At 41.4% G+C, this 26,017-nt stretch overlaps 1 protein-coding gene across 2 annotated transcripts; it reads right to left on the bottom strand.

The window, feature by feature from the left end:
- Positions 1–3,665: 3,665 nt before the first annotated feature.
- Positions 3,666–25,211, bottom strand: GGH (gamma-glutamyl hydrolase). Of its 2 annotated transcripts, XM_082601714.1 has the most exons (9): positions 24,997–25,211; positions 21,926–22,040; positions 19,163–19,213; positions 15,311–15,395; positions 11,971–12,109; positions 9,676–9,782; positions 9,502–9,592; positions 5,403–5,540; positions 3,666–3,893 (listed from the first exon to the last, which is right to left on the bottom strand). In XM_082601714.1, the coding sequence occupies exons 1-9, from the start codon at positions 25,103–25,105 to the stop codon at positions 3,772–3,774; spliced, it is 957 nt and encodes a 318-aa protein (XP_082457840.1). In that variant the 5' UTR covers positions 25,106–25,211; the 3' UTR covers positions 3,666–3,771. The 2 variants fall into 2 exon arrangements, with proteins under 2 accessions (XP_082457840.1, XP_082457841.1); XM_082601715.1 differs by lacking the exon at positions 5,403–5,540.
- Between the last annotated feature and the right edge of the window lie 806 nt (positions 25,212–26,017).

Genomic DNA, 26,017 nt, shown 5'->3' with positions numbered 1-26,017 from the left:
AGGGGTGTTGCCAACTTTGCAAGAGATTCCATTCTTGGAATAAAGTGCTTCCAGCGAAAAGACTTAAAAAAAAACCACATGGTTGGCAAAAATGGAAAACTTAGCATGAGTGAAGAAGAAAAAAGATGGCCATTTGCGGCCATGATCGGTGGAGCACAGTGAGAATCCTTGGGAGCAATGAGAAGCCAGCATTCACGGGCAGGAGGATGGATGATTCAGCACTGTGAGTAATGATACCGTCGGGATTCGGGGCTACTAGGGAACTTCAGAGACAAGCACATCTACAACATTGCAACAGGCGGGCTGGGAAGAGCCCGGGCAGTGTAAGAACAGTGTCACTACCTTTTTCTATTGGTGAAAGACATGAAATTAGCCAGAAACAGCACATCCGTCAAGACTTAACAAGGAATCTTCGTGCTCATAGACAAAAACGAAATCTGCCACACTCCCGTTAAGGTCTTTCAACTGATTAAGTGTGTTAACCCCCTTTGATTTCTATGTTCTGTTTGGCCTTACTGCCCAAAGTGCACAGTTTACCTCAGTGTCTTCAAATTATTGCTCCTATCTTTCTGTACATAAAATCGTGCCTAGTCTCCTCCAGCATCTTGCCCAATCACTCTCTCTGTTTCCCATGTTCCCTTCTCCAGCAGCATCTCTGGAAGAATAAGGATAGCAGATACCTACATGGTGTCAGAAACAGCTCAAAAAATCCTCTCTTCTGTTTGGTTGTCCCCAAGGAATGCCCACGTTTCAGTGTTTGTGAGGGTATATGGGATGGTGAGGGGTGGAAGAGGGAAACACAGATTGAGAACTATATTAAAATATAACCAGGTAAATATACGACAGCATTCAAATTATTTTCCATGGAAGAAAATACATTCACAAATGATCACAAACATTAAAGACCTACTGTGCTGAACATTGTGGGAGATAAAAACACACACTCTGCTTTCAAGAGGAGTGCACTTTAACTGCAGAGCTGAAACAGCAGAAACAGAAATATGTGTGTGTGCACACACACACACACACACACACACCACACTACTCCAGTGACTCAGAGGAGGAATACGTCACAGTGAACTAGAGATAGGATTTAAAGTGTCTTCAGACATACAGATGGCCAACAGGCACATGAAAAGATGCTCAACATCACTCATCAACAGGGAAATGCAAATCAAAACCAAGTGGGATACCACCGCACACCTGTCAAAATGGCTGTTATCAAAAAGACAAGAAAGAACAAGTGTTGGTGAGGATGTGCAGAAAAAAGAACCCTCATGCACTGTTGGTGGGAATGTAAACTGGTGGAGCCGCTGTGGAAAACAGGATGGAGTTTCCTCGGAAAACTACAATTAGAACCACCATTTGATCCAGCAGTTCCACTCCTGGGTATTTATCTGAAGAAACCAAAGGTCACTAATTTGAAAAGATTTATGTACCCATGTTCACTGCAGCATTATTTACAATAGCCAAGATACAGAAGCAACCTAAGTGTCTATGGATAGATGAATGAGTGAAGATGCACACATATACACATATACATATACTGGGGTTGGCCAAAATGTTTGTTTGGTTTTCTGCCTATGATGGCTCTAGTAGCACTTGGTTGTCTTTAACATCATTCAAAACAATTTTATTAGGTTCTTAACGTGACAGCTGTCATATCAAAGTGCATTAAAAAAAACTTAGCAAAATTGGCAAATTTTTGTGTAGCCATTTTAATATTGAATATGGAAGAAAAAAACATTTCGGCATATTATGCTTTATTATTTCAAGAAAGGTAGAAACGCAACTGAAACGCAAAAAAAAAAGATTTGTGCAATGTATGGAGAAGGTGCTGTGAGTGATCGAACATGTCAAAAGCGGTTTGCGAAGTTTTGTGCTGGAGATTTCTCAATGGATGATGCTCCACGGCCAGGTAGACCAGTTGAAGTTGATAGCGATCAAGTCGAGACATTAACTGAGAACAATCAACGTTATACCACGTGGGAGATAGCCGACATACTCAAAATATCCAAATCAACGGCTGAAAATCATTTGCACCCGCTTGGTTATGTTGTTTTGATGTCTGAGTTCCACTTAAGCTAAACGGAAAAAACCCTTCTCGACCATATTTCCGCATGTGATTCTCTACTTAAACGTTAAGAAAAATGTTCCGTTTTTAAAACAAATTGTGGTGGGCGATGAAAAGTGGATACTGTACAACAATGTGGAATAGAAGAGATAATGGGGCAAGTGAAGTAAACCACCACCCACCACACCAAAGGCTGGTCTCCATCCAAAGAAGGTGATGTTGTGTATATGGTGGGACTGGAAGGGAGTCCTCTATTACGAGCTCCTTCCGGAAAACCAAACGATTAACTCCAAGTACTGCTCCCAATTAGACCAACTGAAAGCAGCACTCAATGAAAAGCACCCAGAATTAGTCAACAGAAAACGTGTAACCTTCCATCAGGATAACGCAAGACCGCATGTTTCTTTGATGACCAGGCAAAAACTGTTACAGCTTGGCTGGGAAGTTCTGATTCATCTGCCGTATTCACCGGGCATTGCACCTTCGGATTTCCATTTATTTAGGTCTTCACAAAATTCTCTTAATAGAAAAAATTTCAATTCCCCAGAAGATTGTAAAAGGTACCTGGAACAGTTCTTTGCTCAAAAAGGTAAAATGTTCTGGGAAGATGGAATTATGAAGTTGCCTGAAAAATGGCAGAAGGTAGTGGAATAAAAGGGTGAATATGTTGTTCAATAAAGTTCTTGGTGAAAATGAAAAATGTGTCTTTTATTTTTACTTAAAAACTGAAGGCACTTTTTGGCCAACCCAATAAATATACATATATACAAACATATGTACATATGTATATATACACATATGTATGTATATATATTCCATATATATGTATACATCCCATTATGTATTCACACACACACTGGAATATTATTCAGCTATAAAAAAGAATGAAATCTTGCCATTTGTGGCAACATAGATGGATCTGGAGGGTATTATTCTAAGTGAAATAAGTCAGACAGAGAAACACAAATACTGAATGATTTTAGTTATATGTGTGATCTAAAAAATAAAACAAATGAACAAACACATCTAAACAGAAACAGTCATAGATACAGAGAATGAACAGGTGGTCGCCAGAGGGGAGAAAGGCAGGGGGTAGGGCAGAGTAGGTAAAGGGGATTAAGAGATATAAACTTCCAGTTACAAAATAAGTTAAGTCCTGAAGATGTAATATACACAGAGACAAAACAGTCAATGACACGGTAACAATCTCCTATGGTGACATTAACCGCACTTATTGTGATGATCATTTTATAATGTATACAAATATCAAATCGCTATGTTGCACACCTAAAACTCACATAATGTTGTACGTTAATTATAACTCAATAAAAATTAATAAAAAAATAAAGAGTCTTCAGCAAGGATGAGGTAGGTGGATGGGTAGGGAGTGGTACGTACTTCCAGAATCAATCAGTTAGAAAAAATAAAATATCTGTATTTTCAATAAATTTATTTTTTTCTAATCTTCAGATAAAAGAAAGCTTTTCCATGAAAAACACTCAGATTATGTATCTGTCTCACTGACTGATTATCAAATGTGATATAAATAGTCAAATGTACTGAATGAAGAATCAGAGCCAGTCACATCATAGAAACGGAATCTCTGTGGCCTTCTATTATCATCATGAGTAACAAGTTATTACAACAGTTTAATCATGGAGTTAATCAAAATTTCTCTGTTAACACATTGAAGGCTTTCAATCAAATATATAACTTTGCTGAAATGAAGAAATGTTCCCAGTATAAACTGGACGGTACTGATAAATTAGTGCTTTGCCCTCTTCAACATCGGATTCAAAATGGTGATTGTTTTTCCGAGCTGCAAGAAAAAGAAAGCGCTAATTTTTAAAAAGATAGGATACAATTTTCAAAAGGCTACTTTAAAATATTTCTTCCTATAATCAGCCTTATTAAGTGGGATAATACCAGCAAAAAGGAGAAACGTCTTACCAAATTTCCCCCAAGTGAAGCAGCACCTGATTTGGAGTACAGCCTTCCTGACAGCAGCCGTGCCTACCCCGCACCAGACCCCACGTGGTGCTCACTCCCCCTCCATTCAAATGTCTACTAGGCGCCTACTGTGTGCATGGCTTGATGCAGGGCCTGGGGATGGCGACATCCACAAGGCAAGGTCCTAACGCTCAAGAAGTCTTGTCTAGTCACCACACAGAAGTTTTTATAGGCTAATCAGGAAGACACTTCAAGAGGATGGAGACACTGGCAAAGCTGAGGTTGGGGAGAAGGGAGGCATCTCCCCCAGGTAAGGCAGAAATCTGAAAAGCAAGGAGGCACAAAGAAGTCGCACGGCTAAACTTCAGGTGTGAGGGGGTGAGGGCTCAGACTTTACCCTAAAGTCAAAATAAGGTAAATACAGGCTTCCGTGGCATTTTTAGAAAGAGGGATGCTGGACAATGAAGGCCACATAGCCGTTCCTGTGATACTGCTGCAGAGAGCCTTGCTCTGCGCCCTGCTGTCCTCCACACACGACATGGAGATGTTTCTTGGGACTAACACTACACATGGGAGAACTGTTTTTTAATTTGGGGCTTTTGTAATGAAACGACCCATTCAACGGAGCACAATTCTAAACCACAGTGAACTCAGGAGGAAGCACTTTACCTGCGAGTGTGGACGGAGGGTTGATAAAACCTCAGGGCAAGCGTGAAGAGAGGATGCAAACAAAGCTCAGGGAAATCCTCCCGGGGCCGCGACTTGCCAGAGTGACGCCCTATCCCTTGCAAGTTGTGTTCGTAGCTCTGTCTTACACCCGTATCACTCAACTAAAACTCAAGCATCTATAACCAAATTCTCAGTTTCCCCACAAACATAACATAGCATGACTGTGTCTGTGTTTTCATCATGAAAAAGCAGGCAAAGCGTATTAACTTTCTCCAATGTGCCAATACCTACAGATAGGCAGCCTTAAGACCACAGACTGATGAGCATAGAGTCAATTTACATAATTGTCTTGGAAAAGTAAGATCTAATTCTCAGAGAATGTCATAATTAAATCATTATCCCTAAAAAGAGTAATTGGAGGGGAATCTAAAAAAAAAAGCACTCAAGGAAACAAAACAAAACAATCTTTATGCTGTTGTTCAGGAAATCAGCCCACTTTAGACTGTGCAGTACTGTTAACTGAAATAACTGTCCTGGTTTGATTTGAATGACTAATATCTCAATTTCAGGGCCTTCACATGAATTAGTTTTTTTAAGAGTTAAACCTACAGAACATTTATAGAGTAAAAGTACACAGAAGTTCAGATGAGGGCAATTTCCTTCAAAACCACACTAGGGTGACAAAATTATAATCCCTGCCCCGTATTACCTTCAGCCACAAAGAACTCTGCTAAATAAAATGCAGCCCTCACAGCATTAGGTGCATGAGAAATGCCTTTTAAGTTTCCCCACTCATAAGGAGCTTTCTCTGGATGCCACTGGACACCATATACTGGATACTGGTATCCTGCACAAAGAACATAGACTGGTGAGTATTAAGTAGTAACAATGGTCAGGGATGTTACTTACAATTAAATTATGTTTTACATCCTGTGTAAAACATTATTTTTATAACACCCAATGTCAGACAAAATTAAACTGTGCATTCTCTCAGACACAAACAATTTCAGTTAATAGTCAATGTGAAAGTTCACAATACAATGTTTCACTGACTTATAACCTTTTATAATTTGAAATATGATTCCCTTTACTAGGTGATCAGAGTAGAGAGAAATAACTGAGACTTTGAATATATCCCAGCTTAACAGTCAAGTGCACATCTGATTGGTCACAAGTTTCTTCTACAACTCTCTTCCCCCCACTTCATACCGCATTTTCATCCCCTCCTATAATGACATTCACATGAGCATGAACTACGCCAGCATCTTTAGTGTCCTTTTACGTAAGTCTCAGGCTAAACTGTGTCTCTCTCGCTCAGTCTACGGAAAGGTTCATGTTTCATACTGCCAATTTTTAAATAGTTTTTAAAAGTTTAAATTTGGTGTGGAAGACTTTTGGTAATGTACTTCACTTATTTTTAGAATTCTTAAATATCTTTATATACAAAAATGATACTATCCCTAGGATTTACTCCAAAAACTAAGCTGGTATGAGGAGAAAATAGACATGAAACAAGAATGGCCACATAAATGTGATAGTGGTTGAAATTAGAAAAAGGTACCCAGGGGATCATTATCTTACTCTCTCTACTTCTAAATATGGTTTTAAAATTCCATAATTTAAAAAAAATGTATAATATTTACCTTCTGAGAAATATCTATACTCATCTCTTTTTCTCTTCACATATGCCTTTCCTCATTTTAATTGAAAAAAAAAATCCTCCCTCTATTATTTTTGCTTTGAAATTATAACCCTGACTACCATGGGGAGATACTTGAATTATAGAGAAATGAATTATCCAAAAGTTGAGATATCTAGGGAAAAGGGCACTGCCCTCATATCCCATGAGATTCTGCTGAGAGAGATCACGTCAGAAGAAGGAAGCCTATTTTATCCTAGGCCTCTTCAGTCTAGATTCACAAGAGGAAACAACCTACCAGCAAGCAGCTCCGGTCAGTCTACTCCATCCCTCCCCACTGCGCCCCTCCCCCCTCCCTCCTTCTTTGTGACGTACTCTCTTTCTCTGTCTTGAACCACATGTGATGCCACCAGCAGGAGATCCGTGGGCTGGATGACCAGGAAATTAACTGTTACACGTAGGTAACTGAAAGGCAGATCTTCTAATGTATTTCTTTGAGATATGAAAAGTATTATTTAGAATAAGAAATACCCTAAGTGGTGGCGCAGTGGTTAAGAATCTGCCTGCCAATGCAGGGGACACAGGTTCAAGCCCTGGTCCGGGAAGATCCCGCATGCCGCGGAGCAACGAAGCCCGTGCGCTACAACTACCGAGCCTGCGCTCTAAAGCCCAAGAGGCACAACTACTGAGCCCACGCACCACAACTACTGAAGCCCACGCGCCTAGAGCTCGTGCTCCGCAACAAGAGAAGCCACCGCAATGAGAAGCCCACGCACCGCAACGAAGAGTAGCCCCCGCTCGCCGCAACTAGAGAAAGCCTGCGTGCAGCAACAAAGACCCAACACAGACGTACATAAATACATTAATTAATTAAATTTATTTAAAAAAAGAAATACCCTAAGTGATAAATTGTAATAAAGATTTTTCAGATAGATATATAGATAGATGAATGGATAGGACAGAGATACACACTGACATTCAGAAACAAGTTGAGATTTACTCTTTTTTTGTAAACTGCGTCAATAAAAGATCAATGCAGGTTCCTGACAACTCTAGGAATCATGCCCTGGCTCACTGATTTAGAACAAAATATCAAGAACAGGAAGGAAATGTGCAAACAGGAGCATCTCAAGTGTTTCTATCCAGTAGGTGTCAGAAAACTTTCAGAAGATAAAAATTTCAAATGAGCCTGGTATGATGACGTAGCCAGGAACAGAACCAACATGAAGTCCTATTCCCTAATTTCCAAGCCAAAACTCTTTCATTTAAATAATTACTCATCTATTCAACATCTACTGAGATTTCCATAAAGTCCTGGAAACACAAAGAATGACAGAGTCCCAGCTCTCAGTGAGCTCTTAGCCTAGGAGGAAAGATAGAACATGAGCAAGTAACTGCAAAGAGACATTCCTAGGACGTGCAGAGCAAGTATAAAGCAGGAGCACTGAGGATGTGGAGAGAAAGGATAACGGGCAGGGATGGGCTCCAGGAGCTGCCCACTGACCTGAGCTCTTAAAGCTAGCTAAGAGGTCATCAGCAGAAGGGAATGCGGAGGAAGGAAAGCTTTTCAGAGGAGAGGAAAGAACCTAAGAAAAAGCACAGGGGCAAGAAGTGCTGCTCTGTGGAGGGCTGTGTGCACTGAACAGGGTGCATGGAATCCAGGCTAGCGATGAAGGCGGGGCAGACCATGAATAAATGACTGGGAAATCCAGACTCCACCCTCCAAGTGCTGAAGCGCCAGTGAGGAGCTTTCTCCCCAAGCAATGTGGTCAGACTGGAATCTCGGGGCATTGCTGGTGACCAGCTGGAAGGCAGGTTTGTGCAACAGTTAGGAGTTCCTGCGGCAACACAGGTGGCAGGTGGTTTATGCTGAAGTCGGACAGGAGGAATAGAGAGATTTGGGAAGAAGAATTCCCAAGAAAGATTTGGGAAGTAGAAAGTGGCATGGACTTCTTAGATGTGGAGGATGAGGGCAGCCCACACTAGATGATGTGGTGAATGACAACGCTGTCAACTCAAGTAAGAAATACAGGAGGGGACAGGGTTAGAGAGATACGTTCAGAGTGGTTCACTTCAGACTGGATTCATCAGCCTTCCCAGAATTCCGGGGAGGTGGTTTCTGAACCTTCAGACATCTGACCTCCCCCAACAAGAGAGCCAGTGACATGGCCACAACCTGTGAATAGCGTGAACTACTTCCGCTTCATCCCAGTTAATTCCAGTCCAGTGCTCGGGCCTCGCCAGTAGCGCCAATCAGTCTCACCAGCTGAAAGACCACCTACTGCTTCTGCAAGCTCTCATTCATGGTATTTTGCTTCCTTGTGCACTTGTGATGTTTTGGCTATGAACCAATCACTTTCCTTAAAACCTCATATGGAAACTTCTTAAAAGTCCCGGATAAATGCAGGTTCCTCCAGACAGCACTACTGATATTTGTTTCTGCCACGCACGTTGAGGCACTATCAGTCCGAGATAACTTCAAACACACTTTTTGACTTAAGATGTGCCGAACTTCCCAGTTAGTATAGCGCGGGCCACACTAGACCGGCCTGTCATGAAAACACTCGAGGCTTACTGATTTACCAGCCCACCCCCTCAGCGCTACGGTTCAGGATGGCAAACTCTCCCTGCAGTTCTGCAGGCAGGATTCACTGAGGGTCCAGCCTTCTGCGTCCTGCTCCATGGGGGTGCTCTCCAGGGAGGGGGCTCCTGGGCTTCATCTCAAGCGCTCCTGACTCAGTAATAAGACTGGTTTAAACACTCCACTTACCTCCTGCGGTTTGGGGCCTGAATACCCTTACTGTCACTTCATCAATGTATTTACTTAGGAAGATGTTTTTCCGTATGTCAATCACATTTTTTGCGTTGTCTGCAGCACGTACTTAATCTGCAGTATTGCTAGAAACAGAAATCACTTTCTCCATTTATTTCTTCATCCACTCTCCCCTTACTCTTCACTTCCCTGTTTCATCACCCTATCATAGAAGGTGACCCAGGTAAACCACAACTGATTTGGAACATGGGCAAAACAGGTTTCCTGTCTCCAAAAATGCCCTAACTTCTAACTTCAGTCCCCAAAGTAACATGAGGTTATTCATAAGAGAACTATAAAATCAAAATTAATAAATATAATAAGTAAAATAAAGTGTACATCTGCAGTGATACATACCTTCCATTGTTGAAATAAACTCAATATAGCCATCTGTATTTGTAGTTAATATATTGAAAAACGCCTTTAACTTTTCATTCATTGTAAAATTCTAAAGTACAAAAATAAGAACAAAATAATTACTTCTGTAGTAAATCTAAATGCATTAATTTCATTGCGTTATTAATGTGATACCTTCACAGAGAGGCTCCACATGTGGAAATTTGCAGTCAGAGGTTCTCTTGCTAATGACAGCAACAAGCCAGCAGGAAAATTCTGGAACATTCTGCTCTGCAGTGGACCTGAAATAATTGAAGCATAAAAAGAAATAATTTAAACACACAAAAAAATACAATCCATTGAAGTCACTGATCTACAGCCAGAGAGAGGCCATTGTTAAGACATAATCAAGATGACTAAATGATATGCAAACATATCGTTTCCACAGAAGTATTCTAGTCAAGCACAAAATAAGTTTAACACACAATTCCAAATATGTTCCATACTTAAGTACTTTTCTTCTAGAATTGTAACATGAATAACTGACATTCTTCAGACGGGATAATGAGCAGGCTGGTCATAGAGTAAGCAGAGCATTTTGAAATGGGTTCTCTAGACGGCACTGAAACAGAGGTAAAATTTTCCATATGTGTATATATTTGTTTACTCAGGAAACGACCCAGAACTTTTAACACATCTTCAAAGGTAAGTGGGACTTAAACGGTTAAAAATACCAACAACGTAGGAAAAAACACTAACCAGGCCAAGATAATTCTACTCACTAAATAGATCAAAAGAAGCAATTTACCTCAATGAAGGCTCTGGACTCTGACACAGACATACACCAGCAAAGGGTTAAGAAAATCCTGATGGTGTTCAAGGCCCTAATGCCAGCTGTCCCTAAATGAACCCCTCATTCACGATGCAATGGCTTCCATTAGAATCCCAGAGCCCCACATGATAAAAATCCGCTGATACCTTACTTCAGCGGATTTCATTCCTTTTTTTGTATAAACTCGGTTTTAACCACATACAACCAAAAGAGACTGACCTAATACATACACCTCCCACAGGATTCTTGCAGTAATTAAGTGAGATAATGTGAGAAAGAGCTTTGAAAAGTATAGAGCATTTTATAGATTCTATGTATAACAACTACTACTTTCTATCCAAAATCCTTATGAGAACAGGAGTGGTTGGTAGCATTCAATTCTGATGATTCAGAAATCAAGTAACCTACAAGAATCATTATCTATTTACACAGATTGGTAAATAAAGAATTTGTCTGGTCTTTGTCCTGGGTTCCTGACTGGGAGCTTTTAAACCCTTGGAATCTCCTGACTGATAGGTGTGTCTTTGTAATGCTAATGAGGTGACACAAGGTGGCCCCTGGACAGCTTCAGGATGAGGTTGGTTATCAGAAAAACTAACCACGTGATTATAGCAGGTCTGACTTTACCTGGCTGTGTAGTGCAATGGACATGCATTGGACTTCTAGAGTAGGTCTGACTTTGAGCTAGCCTGATCTCCAGGGATGAGACAAGGACTGGAGATTGAGTTCAGTAACATGGCCAATGATTTAATCAACCATGCCTTCACAATAAAGTCCCGATAAAAACTCTGAGGACCAAAGCTCACCGGGGCTACAGGGCTGGTGAACATATTGATGTGTCAGGAGGGTGACGTGCCCTGACTCAACAGGGAGAGGGCAAGAAGTTCTATATTCCCTCACAGACCTTGTCCCATGTGGATCCTTTACAGTAAAACTCTTTACTGCAAACATAGCACTTTCCTGAGTTCTGAGAGTCATTCCAGTTAATTATGAGACCTGAGGGGGATTGTGGGAATCCCAAGATCCATGGCCAGCTGATCAGACGTATGGGTGGCCTGGGGGTGTGACTCATGGCTGGTATCAGACATGAGGGCAGTCTAGTCACAGAGATAACCTTTAACTGGAGTCTGTGCTAACTCCAGGTTGTTAGTACTAGAATGGAATCGCAGTGCACCCTAGCTGGGATCGGAACAGAGTACACAGCCAAGGGAAAAATGCTGACTATAATAATAATAGCTAACATTTATTAGAGTAATATCTAAAGTGCTTATCAGAGTACCTGGAAAACATTATCTTATTTAATCCTCACAAAAAAATCCTAAGAGGTAAACGCTTTTACAAATCAGGAAATTAAAGCTAAGAGAGGTTAAATGATTCCCCAAGGCAGAAGTGACAAAGCTAGGACTCAAAACCAAGTCTGATTTTAGAGTTTTTAATCATGCACTGTCCTGACGTCACTAGAAGCAATAAGTTATCAACGTTCAAAATTCCTTAAGCCAACTTTATAACTCAGTACGAAAAGTGATCATTCACATCTTCAGCCTGTGTAAATAATTTAAAAATTAACAAATGTTATGAACATTTTTTTACTCTGATATTTGCAACTTACTAATCCTGCCCAGTTAATATTTTTTTAAGGATCAAAAGAGAATTCTTACCTCTAGTGAAGTTCAGTGGCATTTTAATTCCAACAGTATCTGTGAGGGTTAATAAGCTCTCTCCACTGACCAGATACGTAAGCTCTTCAAATCCAAGGCAGGTCCCCCACGTGGGAAAATAGTCTCCTTTATCAAAACCCTGTGCAGAATAAAGAGAAAACTAAGCTTACTCACACTTTTCAAAATAAAAATTATACATTTGGTTTGTCATACAAGATTGGCACCTGAGGTATACATGGATTTCTAAGGAGTTTTCCAGGATCAAGAGTAGTAGGCTATCACTTTCTCTCTCTTCTATCAGCAGGATATCACCTAATTTCTCTTAGATCAAGCTCCCACATAATAGTTCAGGTTTAATTAACCAAACTATCCAAACTCAGTTGTGCTGGGAAAGATACAGACATTTGCCAGTCAACTACCAAACAACACATGTAACATTCAGGGACTGTAAATATCAAAGATAATGCTAGGTAAATGCCTATTTATACATTTTCTACAAATCTTGTTGCTTTAAAGGACTGTCTGGTTTTGAACATACTCTGAATGGAAGTCTTTCCTCCATTATCTCAGAAGTTATAGTAACAGCTGCATTATACCACCTTCAGCTAATCAGATTTAAATCAGGTAAAAGCCATGATCTGGAAGGAAAGGAACAGTCGACAAGCAAAAGTAAAATAAAATTTCAGAGAGTAAAAGTTGTCAACTAAAAAAGTACAAATGTACTGGGTTTCTTCAGAGGAAATCACAACAACCAGTGTGACTGGGGGAGAAGCATTCCAGAGACTGAATTTTCTGATCAACCAAAGATTAAACCCATATGTGCCGATAGTTACAAAAATGGGTTTTGTAACTTTTCTAAAAGCAGTGGTTTTCCTGCATAGACTGTAAAATATAACCTAACAGTAACTCATTTTAAATGAGGAAATTGTTAGGGAGTTTTTTTCTGTTCTTCAATGAGAAAAATATAGAACAGCATTAATTTCTATACTTCCTATCTCAGGATAGGATTTTAATACTTTTATATGCAAGTCTGGAAAATTTTATTTTTAGAAGTTAGAATTGTATATGTTATGTTGAAGGGTCTTACTGCATTCACTTACAGTAAACACAAAAGAGGGTTGAACTGTTCTCTCTTTCCATATGCGCACCAAATTTGATTTCTGAACTAAATGTTAAATCCCCACTTGCTGGGACCACATCTTTTGTTTGTTGTGATCAGCAGAGCAAAGGACACAGAGTGAAACCAAATAGATCTCACAGAAATCACTTCTCAGGGCTTCTTCATCAGGGCCTGTGGACCCCAGTGGCTACAGCTAAATGGAAGTTTAAGGTTGCTAAGCTTTTTTCTTTGCTTTGAAATCTTCAAGTAGCTAATTACATTTTAAAAAATTTATTTATTATTTTTGGCTGTGTTGGGTCTTCGTTGCTGCGCACAGGCTTTCTCTAGTTATGGCGAGCAGGGGCTACTTTTTGTTGCGGAGCACGGGCTCTAGGCGTGCGGGCTTCAGTAGCTGTGGCACGCGGGCTCAGTAGTTGTGGCGCACGGGCTTAGTTGCTCCGCGGCATGTGGGATCTTCCTGGACCAGGGCTCGAACCCGTGTCCCCTGAGTTGGCAGGCGGATTCTTAACCACTGTGTCACCAGGGAAGCCCTAGTTACATTTTTTTAAATAGGCCTTTGGGTCTTATGAGTTAGGTGGTTCCTTTTTTTTTTTTTTTTTTTAATTGAACAAGCCAGTTACATGAGTCTCTATATGCAAAGGAAGAGTGGCTTTATAATGTTCATATATATGCTTTCCAAATGCATTTTAAATCACTCATGTTATAAAATTTCAATTTTGTTCGCTAGTTTTTCCAAAAAGTATCCACTGAGCATGTACTAAATACATGGAACCATATGATATGAAATGAGGAATGCCTCGAAGGGTGTCAGAACCATGCAATCTGATGAGACATGAACAGCTAACTTCAAGATATTCTGTCTCTGGGCTTCCCTGAAAAGCTGGCTAAGGCACAAATTAGGGATGGGGTAGAAAGAAACAGCCTAAGCAGATCTGAAAGTAGGAGGACACAGAGTATGTGCTGGAAATACCAGCCTGGCTGCAATCACCTGCACAAGCAAAGTCTGGGAAAGGTGAGCTGTGGACACACTATATATCTTGACTCAAAGACTATGAAAGGCTACAGGTCATCGAGCCAAGCCATTAAAAGTTTTCAAACAAGCATCTCATATGCTAAAAGCAGTTTCTTAGGGAAATATTTAAGGTTGGGGGAGATAGTAGGGCCAGCAAGATTAGTTAGAAAATTGCTGTTAACAGTTCAGGGGAGAAATAGCGAGGGTCTGAGCTATGGTGCAAAGGCAGGAGCAGTCTTTTTAGGAGACTAAAAAGAAATCGAGGGGCTCTGCAAGTCACTGCACGGAGAGGAGATGAGAATTAACAACACATGAACAGGGACTTCCCTGATGGCACAGTGGTTAAGAATATGCCTGCCAATGCAGGGGACACAGGTTCGAGCCCTGGTCCAGGAAGATCCCACATGCCGCGGAGCAACTAAGCCCGTGCGCCACAACTACTGAGGCTGCATTCTAGAGCCCACGAGCCACAACTACTGAGCCCACATGCCACAACTACTGAAGCCCACGTGCCCAGAGCCCGTGTTCTGTAACAAGAGAAGCTACTGCACTGAGAAGCCCACGCATGGCAATGAAGAGTAGCCCCGCTCACCGCGACTAGAGAAAGCCCGCAGGCAACAATAAAGACCCAACGCAGCCAAAAAAAATAATTAACAAAAAAAACATAAAACACAACACATGAACAATGCCCAGTAAATAATGAAGACAGCTTACTCAGCCACCATGAGGGCCTGGTTCACGTTAATGAGCTCAAACAGAGAGGGCCGGCCAGCAGGGCTCTGAAGGCTCCCTGGAGCCCAGAATTAAATGAAGCACAGAGAAAATGGGCAAGAGCTGCCACTGGCTGGAAAAGAACAGGCACTTCAAAAGTTAAAGGTGTGGCCTTCCCTGGTGGCGCAGTGGTTGAGAGTCCGCCTGCCGATGCAGGGGACACGGGTTCGTGCCCTGGTCCGGGAAGATCCCACATGCTGCGGAGCGGCTGGGCCCGTGAGCCATGGCCGCTGAGCCTGCGCGTCCGGAGCCTGTGCTCCGCAACGGGAGAGGCCACAGCAGTGAGAGGCCCTCATACCGCAAAAAAAAAAAAGTTAACGGTGTGATGAGACTAGGGTAATTGTGCAGGAAGTATTACCACATGCTCAAAAAAAGAATTATCCTCGTGGAAAATTACAAAAACTCACCTGGAATAATAAGAAATAACTGAGGCTTACCTGTATGGCCAACTTGTAAAATATTTTGGCCACGCGGGCGTAACCTGACTTCATGAGGTTAACACTTCCTCCAGGGAAAAGGATCCTGAAACAACATCAAACAGGGTGCATTTCAACCCCTCCCCACTCCCAGAAAATAAACAATCTTTTTATTTTAAAACATCTTTTCCTTATTACATAAGCAGCAAGATCATTAGAGAAAATGGGAAAAGTTAGGCAAAAAGAAAATACAAAATATTTACAATCCCACCCATTTGTAAACTATTGCAGTTAACAATGCACTTGTGCATATTCTACCAAACCTCTTGGATAAACAAGTTTATTTTTGAAATAGAGTGCGGATAAATTAAAGTAAAATAAATGGGGGGAGGGGAGGAGAGTACACACAGCTAGAAATCAAGTAGAAATAAAATTCCAAGTATAGCTAGGTTTAAATTAAGATGATCAGAGATGTCAAAATCAATTGCAGGTCCATAATCATGAGTCAGGCTTACCTCACAAAAAAAATCTGTTTTAACAATAAAGAACAAACTAGTCATAAAAATATAGTAGGCTAGAATTAAACATCCATGGAATTTTAAATTTATTATTATTACCCTGAAATCTCTCCAGAAATAAGAATGGTGTTAGAAAATTTTGAAAAAGAACACAATTACCATTCTAAAAAAATTCTAGGAAAAAAAAGGGGAGAGTCACAGACATTTGACTTTATTTTACTCTACCCATAAAGGAGAGAGATAGAAAAATATTTAAGTTTTCATATCAACTTTTTAAACTAACTCTAAAAAGCTCTTAAAGTAACTAAGCATATTCAAAAGAGATTACAAAGGTTGGATTAAATATATTAAAAATTTTGAAAATACTTAAATATGAATTTGAGATATGTGAAATATCACTTTTGAGACTGTGTTCATTCAGTAATAGGTATTAGCCCACAGAGACAAAGATGGGTAATTTTTGCTGTTAGTAGGATCATGGTCTAGTAGGAAATATATAAACTATAAGGCAGAACATCTGCCACAAAACCAAGCAGAAAACCCTACAGTTTAAAGTGGCTTAATGAAGACTCATTAGCAGTTCTCCCTTTTCACTGACTCAGTATTTAAAAAGCTGCCTCTGAACAAACTTTGTATGTTTAATCTCAAAGTCCATTCATAAAGTAAAACTTGACTGTCCCTCTCGGTTGACAAACTCCTTCAAAGCAAGGCTCTGCCTTTTCATCTCTGCAAGCCCTGCGCCCCCCCCACCCCCGCCAAATAAAAACTGCATACAAGGCTCAGTAAAGGTGTTTCTGAAGTGGCATTAGAGTCCTGCTCGTTGTCTGCTGTATATTTTTGAGGTTCTACCATATACTCTCTCCTGGACTTATTTATCTTTGTCCATGCTAAAGTACACTGCATATAACAGGCATTGTAAATGTTTCACTAAATTGAACTAACTTTACTGTAAATATTTACTGATCCAAACTGAGGTGAATACAAACGACTGTTTTGAACATAGCTTTTTTAAAAAAAATAGTAATAAATGAACAGTTTTCTAAAATTTTTAAAAAGTTCTTTTTATAAAAGCTTTACAGTAAAATAGACTCCCTCCATCCCACTCCTGATCAGAAATAACCACCATAATGGGACTTCCCTGGTGGCTCAGTGGTTAAGAATCTGCCTTCCAATGCAGGGAACGTGTGTTTGATCCCTGGTCAGGGAACTAGATCCCACATGCATGCTGCAACTAAGAGTTCGGATGCCACAACTAAGGAGCCTACAAAGCCACAACTAAGGAGCTCACCTGCTGCAACTAAGACTCACTGCAACAAAAATTAATTTCAAAAAAAGCTGGGTGTTCTCTAAAAAAAAAAAAAAAAAAAGCAAAAAGAAATAACCACCATTAAAATTTGTTATGTTAACCTCATATATGTTATACATATCTCCTCACCCCAACTTTAAAAACAAAAGTAAATGGTAGTATACACTATGTGCCTTGCTTCTTATCACATGGTTCACAGAAAAATAGTGATTCGGGGCAACATCTATAGATAGCCTCATTTTTCACCTGTGTATAATATTCTATTATATGCATATAAGCTATTTTTTTAATCCAATTCGCAACTGATGGACTGTTGGATGGGTTCTAAAACAGAAGTATTTCAAACAATTCTACAATGCATATGTTTGGGCCTAAGTCTTCACATAAGGGGGGATTATATTTTTCTTTCCCTTTTATTTTTTTTTTTTACTGAAGTATAGTTGATTTACAATGTTGTGTTAGTTTCAGGTATACAGCAAAGTGATTCATTTTTTTATACATATATGTATGTATATGTATGTATGTACATATATCCTTTTTCAGATTACTTTCCCTTATAGGTTATTATAAAATATTGAGTATGTTCCCTATGCTATATAGTAGGTCCCTGTTGGTTATCTATTTTATATATAGTAGTGTGTATATGTTAAAAGGGGTGATTATATTTGTAAAATAAAATTCCTTCTGAAGGGTTTCCTGGGTCATATGGTATGTGCATTTTTAATTTCAATAGATACTGTAAATCTGCCCCCAAGGGCTTCCCTGGCGGCACAGTGGTTGAGAGTCCGCCTGCCGATGCAGGGGACACGGGTTCGTGCCCCGGTCCAGGAAGATCCCACATGCCACAGAGTGGCTAGGCCCGTGAGCCATGGCCACTGAGCCTGCGCATCCCGAGCCTGTGCTCTGAAACGGGAGAGGCCACAACAGTGAGAGACCCACGTACCGCAAAAAAAAAAAAAAAAAACCTGCCCCCAAAAGACTATATAACTTACATCCTGATGGAAGAAATTTTCACCTATTGAGGTATGGGGACATCATCCTGGCTTACACATGATTTGGCTTGAACTTTATGCTAACTAGAACAGCCTATCTTATCGTGCATCAAACAAGTGCTGTACAACTGCTTTAACCACTAAGGAAATAATGCATTATCCAGAAATTTCAAAAAAGTCCACTTTGAAGACAGGGATAAATGTCTCCCCTTCCTATGACGCCCATGCTAGTAGTCCTTCAAAGACCAGACACCAAGGTCATGCCAACTCGCTGTATATGTGCTAATCTGTCTGTCAAAACCTTGAAGGAATGTACCCCTGTTGTGTTTGATGTACGTTCTTTGCTCTGTCAAGATATAAAACCGTGTTTTCCCAGAGCACTTTCTTCCTGGGCTATAGTCCTCCATTTGGCTCAAATAAAACTCTCTTCTATTCCTTAATAACTGTTTATTGATTATTTGGAACAACAACTCCTGTAAGTAAAGGATAAGAACACTGTTTCCTCACAGCCTCACCACAGAGTACGAGCACATTTTCTGCTCTTTGCTGACTTGATGGTTTTTAATTGCTATAATTAGCTTTCCTCTAATTGTGAGTAATGTTGCACATTTTTTCATATGATTAAGAGGGTTTTTTTTTCCTGTGAGCTAAGCAATCATATCTTTTGCGAAGAAGCTGGAGGATATAAAACTTTTTTCCAAGTTCTATCCAAGTCACCTTCTGAAAAATAACCAATTAATATTCTCATTCTTAAGACTTATACATCCCCTAAGCAAGCAGTATGCCACGGCCTCCAAAGTGGCTTCAAAACATTTAAGACAAGCATTAAAAGAATACAGACTATGTTGCACATTAAAAAAAATTGTATGTTGTCTACTGTGTAACATTTATTTCTTAACCTGCCTTTTCTCTGCAGGACTTCTGCACCTCTCAACTCAGAAAACTAATATTACACCACTGTAAGATAGCTACATAGAAACATAATACTAAATTTATATGTACTTCTTTGAATTGCTTAGACCTCCTACACTATATTAAACCAATGTTGGCAACTTACCCATTAATAGATTTGAAAAGCTTTTCATACTCTTCATCTTTAAGATCAAGCCTGAAAACAATAAAAATAATTACAAAACATCCATTTACAAAACTTAAGAAGAAAAGTAAGCCTCTAAATGAAGTTACCACATTAATTTTTAAAAGCCGGGTGAAAAATAATTCTTAAATACTGGACTACATCACCCCTCTGCCTTCCTAGAGGCATTTTTTTCAAACTACGCGAAAGCCACATACTTATATCCTTGTTTTGCTAATCAGACAAGTAAACATGTTTTCCTCTGGTCTAATGTAATTTGATATTGTGAGGTACGTGTTAATATGCAAAACATTAAAGACTACGAGATTTGGGTACCAGTAATTTCTCTGCTAGCCAAGATAAAAAAAAAAAAGGTAAGGATATTCCATAGTTTTAAGTAAAGACTGAGAGATTTATTAGCGTACCTATCTTAACTACAGGAAGCTTTGGCAAAAAATATAAATGCCAAGTCCCTGCTTCAACCCACCCCTACCGCCAACTGCAAAGGTCTCGGAACTACTGTGTATTCACAAGTCAGAAGAGTTCAGATCTAGGTGGTACAGACTGCATGCAGGTCCCTATAGATGGGCCTAATTTGCCCAGGTAATTATTCTGAAGTTCCCTTCATCAAACATCTGGTAAGGCTTTCCTAAATCACCACGTTATTGATGATTTTATTCCCTTCTCCAGAGAAAACCCATGGGATTAGTCTGTGACAACTAGCTACAACCTTGAATTATGTCACGGTAAGACAGGTTACTCTTCCAGAAGTTTGACAGAATGAAAGAACAAGGGAAAAGAGCATCCTATTTATGAATTCCTGCAAGATCTGTTCTACGTTTAGCAGTCTTCTGGTTGTATAAGAGAATAAAAAGGCATAATGCCTTCTCAACCTGCCGAAAAAGAAATAGGCAAATATCAACCACAGTCCATTTCTGCCCCACAGGAAAGTTTTAGAGGGCGTTAGGACACTTCTCCCATTATTAAGGAGATACCTATGATGCCCAGAACATAGCTGTGCTTTGCCAGAAAACTCCTCTAGGCTCTCCTCTAAGCCCAAATAAGCTGTGCTGTTCAGAAATTCATACACTACAGAAGTTGGTCCCCAGCATCCGAAATTCAGAAATGAACCCAATGTTATCGGTGTGATCACTTGTCTCATTCTACATTAGGCAATCCTCTGCAGGTTCCTCTGGGAATTTAGCTGCCATGCGTTACATTGTTGTTATAGGATCACATGATTCTAATTCTGAGCAATATACCTTCAAGTGAACTTGGGGAACCCAAGCTGGAAATTAACCTGAATGCTGACAGTCATGTTTTCAGTATCTCAATCTTAAGTCCCAGTATTCTACAAATCATCAGTTTCAAAACTTCCCTAGTTTCAAAATTTCCCATTTCAAAACTTCTGTCATTCTCATCTATTCCTCCCTGTGCCCTTTCATTCTATTACTCATCAGGTCTTATTGATTTTTTTAAAGAATATTTACCCATTGATCCTACAACCACTGCTCTAAGCCAAGCCCTTCTCACTTCACACCTAGCCTACTCACACCTAGCAGCCACCTCTGAACTGGCCTACCTGCCTTTTTACTCTCCACCTCCCACTGTGTTATCAGCACTATGTCCTAAAAGAAGAGCTTGCAGAAGAAGCTTCCAGGATCAAAACTTTGCAACACTGTCCTAAGGACTGTCCAGAGCCTCTGCCTCAGCTCTAAAATGCTGCTGTTATCTGGGTTCCAAATAAGATTTCATTTGAAAAATTAGACCTGCTGCTAAAAAACTGAAGGCTAATGTCAAAAGCGAACGTTCATCTTGGAGTAGAGAGAGTTAAATGTAAAAGATCAAGCAAAAAGACAATCCTTATGAATCTAAACATAAAACCATTTGGTGGAACCATTCTCAAAACTGTAATATTTGCATTTTTAGTATTAATGTTCTTTTTGAGCAGGACTTTTCTTTGTTACAATTTTTTAATGCGAAATTATTTACAAAAACAAGTTGCCCGGAGCAAATAGTTGTGTTTTGTGTGTGAAATCACTTATAATGGATTAGGTGAGGGTGCTGGAAGACCCTAAACTATAACTAATTTTGGATGATAAGATAATAACAATACTTACAAGGTTTTTGTTAAAAAATTCAACTCTTTCCAAATCAAAATGACATGCATCATTTATTATCATGTCATGTCATGAATATGACATGAATCATTTTATTATTACAGGTCATTATACCACAAAAATAATGTACCTCCTTTAAAATTGCAATACCTGTAATTTATACGGACGCAACACTGCTGTATTAGTCATTTCCAAACTTCTAGAGTAGAGCGCAAAGGTGTTTTAAACGTCCTCTTCTAGAACACTCCTCGATTCCCTAAGTGTTTCCTTATCCTAATATTACGGGATGAAGGTGGTGAAGCTGTAGGTGCTTTCACTCCATTACTTTCACGATGTCTGATGAGGATCACCTTTTCTGGGGGTAAAGGTCACTCATTTCATTCTCTGTCTGATACATATGCCACACGTCTAACGATATCATAGACGCACAGAGCTTCACACTTTAAACGGCTTAATGAGACTCCTAAGCATTAGATGTTGTGACAAAAATCAGGTGTGATGTTAACACACTTGAATGACGTGATCATAGGAGAGAAAGCATTCATTTTAGAGATAAAAGATAATTTTAGAGATGAAACAGCAGTTGTAGGTTTTATTGCTCAGTGTAAAAAATATCGAATCATACCTTATGGGTACAACTCTCGCACCTGCGGACTCCAGATACTTTACATAGGATGCAGCAATATAGTATTTTCCCAGGATTTTCATGTTCTCACTACGGCACCTTTGCATTAATATTCCTAAATTACAAAAAAAAAAAAAAGTTTCAGTTTCAAGCAATTTCCTTTTTTCCTGCTCAGAAACGGAAACACATCACCCTAGAAATGTCACTACTCTACTCATTTAATTCACAGAATTAAATATGAAGCTTCTCCTGAAAGCACATCTATAGAATTTGGGGAAGGAGTAGTGGAGGCTGATCTGAGTTTTAAGTAGCCTTCTCTCTTGCCTCGTTAGGGAGGCCAAATAAGCCCCCAAAGTAGGTCTACGATAGCACCAGCCTTATTCACAAAAGCTAGAATCAACTTCAGAGTACAGATCCTTCAGTCTAGAAGGAGGCCTCTCCCTTCCCACACACACACTCTAAGGCACATCGTTTCCTTGACAACAAAGTAAAGGAGTGAAAATATCTTCTATCCATATCTCTCCAACGTCATCCACACCACCTTAATCCAAGCAACTAATATCTTGCGTCCCACCGACCCCAGACTATTATAATAGCCCCTTAAAAGGTCTCTCTGCATCCTTTCTTAAACAACTGCCTTCCAACTCCAACCAGTTCTCCACATGGAAAGAAATCTGATGATATCACCATTCACTGTTTTGGCATATATTACTGAATCACACTATATACCAGGCACTGAACTAGGTGCTGGGGACACATGAGTGAACTGAACAAACCGAATCCCTGCTTTGTGGGCTTTAACTCCAGTGTGCGGAAGGGAGAGAAGAGAGGAAACACAGTAAACAAGATCAAAAGGGTAAACAATAGTGTGACGGCTGGTGGTTAAGAGCCGAGAAGAAAAGTAAAGCAGCAGCAGAAGGTGTGTGTTTGGGGAAGGAAGGATTGGGTAAGTTCCAGTCTATAGGAGAGAAGAAAGTCTCTTAAAGGCGGTGGCCAGGCAAGTCCTCTCTCAGAAGGCAGAACATGACACTGTCGGCAGGACTTCAGAGAGGTGAGGGAGTCAGCCACATGCGGATATCTGGAGGAAGACGGTTCCAGGGTGAGGGATAGCAAGTGCAAAGACCCCAAGTCAGCTCTGTGCCTGACCCACTGCAAGGAGTGCCTGTGACTAGAGTCCTGTGTTGGCAAGGGGACAAAGTGACAGGAAAGGAAATCAGAGAGAGAGAGAGAGAGAGAGAGAGAGAGAGATCAAAGCAGCAGGGGGTACCTCCTTGCTTGAGCACTTCGATGGGCTCCTAAACTTTCACAAACTCTACAGACCCTGATGCTCGGGCCCACCTACCGCTCTGGCTGCCTCTTACCCGTGAAACCTCAGCCCCAGCACAGCACTGGCATCCAGGACACATCAAAACACATCTCTCCGGAGAGGATATACCTGTGCCTGTACCGCTCACTACTTCACCATTTGGAACACCTTCAGTGTCTCTGTAGGCCACCCGACAGGCAGGGCCGTCCTTATCAGTCAGTCACCTGTATCCCCAGCTTCTTACAACAACTGGCATTCATCAGGCACTCAGTTAACATATATGCCACATGCCAAACTTTGTTCAGTAAGACTGCTTTTCTCCTCAGGGAGCGGTCAGATCGCCCTTATTAAGGACAGTAACAATTTGGCAGGGAAAGAATTAGGGAGTGTCATAGGAAATGCAGTGGTTACAGGGCAGGCAGGGATGAGGTGCCACAAAGGCGGGCAGGGGACATGTGGACACAAGGTACCAGAAAGGAGGAAAGTACATTAGAGCAGGTAAGTTCCACCAACTTCTCCCCCGCTCCCTCTCCATCCTGGGACAAGAGCTCGGCTATATTCCCGCCCCTCAAAATGGGACCAAAATTCTACCCATACTTTGAGGCCATCTCATGAATTTCGCGGCTTCTTTTCTTGGAATCCTCTGCACTTCTAACTCAGTGCCTTGCACACAGGTGTTCAGTTAACTATGTTGTCTTAACTGATCAGGGTAAACCAAAAGCTTCCTTACTTTTTCTGTATTTGACCCTGGACTTGTTTCCTAGAAACCACTGTTTCTAGCAAAGAGAAACCAACCACTCCTCTTCCTTCCTTTTTCCCTCCCCTCTGCACCCACAGTTCCCAGCACACTACATGCGATTATACTTTGAGTTAATTCCCCTGGGCGAGTCTAACCACTGTTTTAAGTAGCTTATAAAATAAGGCATTCCGAGTTCCAAATACTGATACACAACACATTTGAAAACTGGGCACAACCAATAAATACATGAAAAAATGCCCATCTACTTTCTATTTAGTTACACAATACAGTGCCCATCTTCGGGGGGGGGAACACACAAAAAACAATACGAAAAGCATAACACTACAGCTAAAATGAGACCATCTTAACTGTCCACACACAAGTTACTTTCTGCAAATTTAAGGTCCGGGCTGATTTCTCCTGGGTTGCTTTCCCCTGCCCAGTATCAAATGTCTATTCTGGCAATGCAAATTGATTTTACTCTCTTTTTAAAACATACATTTGTCGAAAACGAAAAATGACATGCTTCACTTTAACACCGAATAGAATTGCCATTAGGATCACACCAGCCGCTGCTGGTCTCTCCTCTGCTGGAGATGACAAAGACCAAGGTATACCATTATTTCTTGATTATCTAGCCAATTCGATTTTTATACGTTATAATGTATCGTTCCTCGAAATGCGCCCTCTGCCAGTGAAATTTTAATAAAGATAATGCATGTACAGAATCCATTTGATCAGTAGAAATTCCTAGCTAAGTACAAACAAGAAAACCATCCGCAGGATTCTTCACAGTGCACCTTCCTCCCTTCCAATTTTAAGAGCCTTGGAGTTGAGGAAATCAACGAGGCATTAATTAGCTATATTTCAGCACGATCCAAATGATGGCTTGGCCCCTGTGCTACACAGGAAGGCACACATCCTAACCCTGAACTTGGGTCTTCCAGGACAGGACGTAGCCGCCGGAGCACAGCTGCTGGAAGCGCCCACCGCGGTCCCGGCCCCCGGCCCCCGCCGCCTCCTCACCGATGATGGGCTTCTTGGAGGTGGGGGCGGGAGGAGCGGACAGCCCAAGGCTCGCCGCCCCGCACAGGACCAGGACCAGCACTCTCAGCAGAAGACCCAAGCTCGCCATCGCGCTCGCCGCCTCCCGCCGCCTTTCAAAGGCACTGCCGGCGCTCAGCCAAGTAACTCAACCGCTGACTCCTGGCCGAACCGGGGATTAGGGCGAGGGCGGTGCTCCGCCGCAGGGGCCTATGGGAAAAAGCTGTCCCGGCGCGTGCGCGCGGCTGCCGCGGGGCGGGGCCGGGGCGGGGCCGGGCGGCTCCTGGGTACCAGAGGCCCCGCTCGCCCCATCAAGGCGCTGCCGGCGCTGCCGCTGGTGCTGCTTCTGCGACCCCGACCCCGCCTTGCCCCGCCGCGCCTGCGGAGACTCGGGAAAGTGCCGGGTGGGCAAGGGGCGGTCTCCGCGTCCTCGAATCTGCTCTTTCAGTTGTTTTCTCGACGTGACCTTAAGTCACCGAGAACTAACTGGGGCGCCCGGTCCAGCGGTCGAAGGGGAACCGCATGGTCTCTGCCTGACCGAAATGGTAACCTGGCAGCAGGGGAAGCTGACGAGAGGTTCTAGAAGTCGCCTGAGAACTTTGCGCCATCGGCAGCTCCTGCCTAAAATCGTCGGGAGCTGCTAAAATCGTCTTTAGGAAGGCTGGCAGCCAAGTTTGACACCCCAGCGTTCCATACAAAGATGGACGGTGACTTGGGAGGTAATTTCCACATCTTGCCATTTGTGTTCAGGGTCGAGGCTTATGGACGATACGACGGGAAGACGAGGGAAGGACGATGGATGCGAACACGTCCACGGACGCATCGCCCCAGCTCCGAACTGCGTCGGCCCACTGCTGGCATCGCGGCAAAGGGGCAAGGCCAGGCCAGGCCCGCAGACGGTGCCTCCTAACTTCGCTGTTGACCCCAAGCGCAGACTGTCCTACAAACGGGTCAGAAAGGATGAGTTGGGTTCCTAGTCATTAGAAGTCTTTTGAGGCTTCTG

Source organism: Mesoplodon mirus, assembly GCF_964341445.2.
Source record: "Mesoplodon mirus genome assembly, chromosome: 16".
NCBI lineage: Eukaryota > Metazoa > Chordata > Mammalia > Artiodactyla > Ziphiidae > Mesoplodon > Mesoplodon mirus.
The sequence above is the reverse complement of the archived record's forward strand: the minus strand, read 5'-3'. Positions and strand labels throughout refer to the sequence as shown.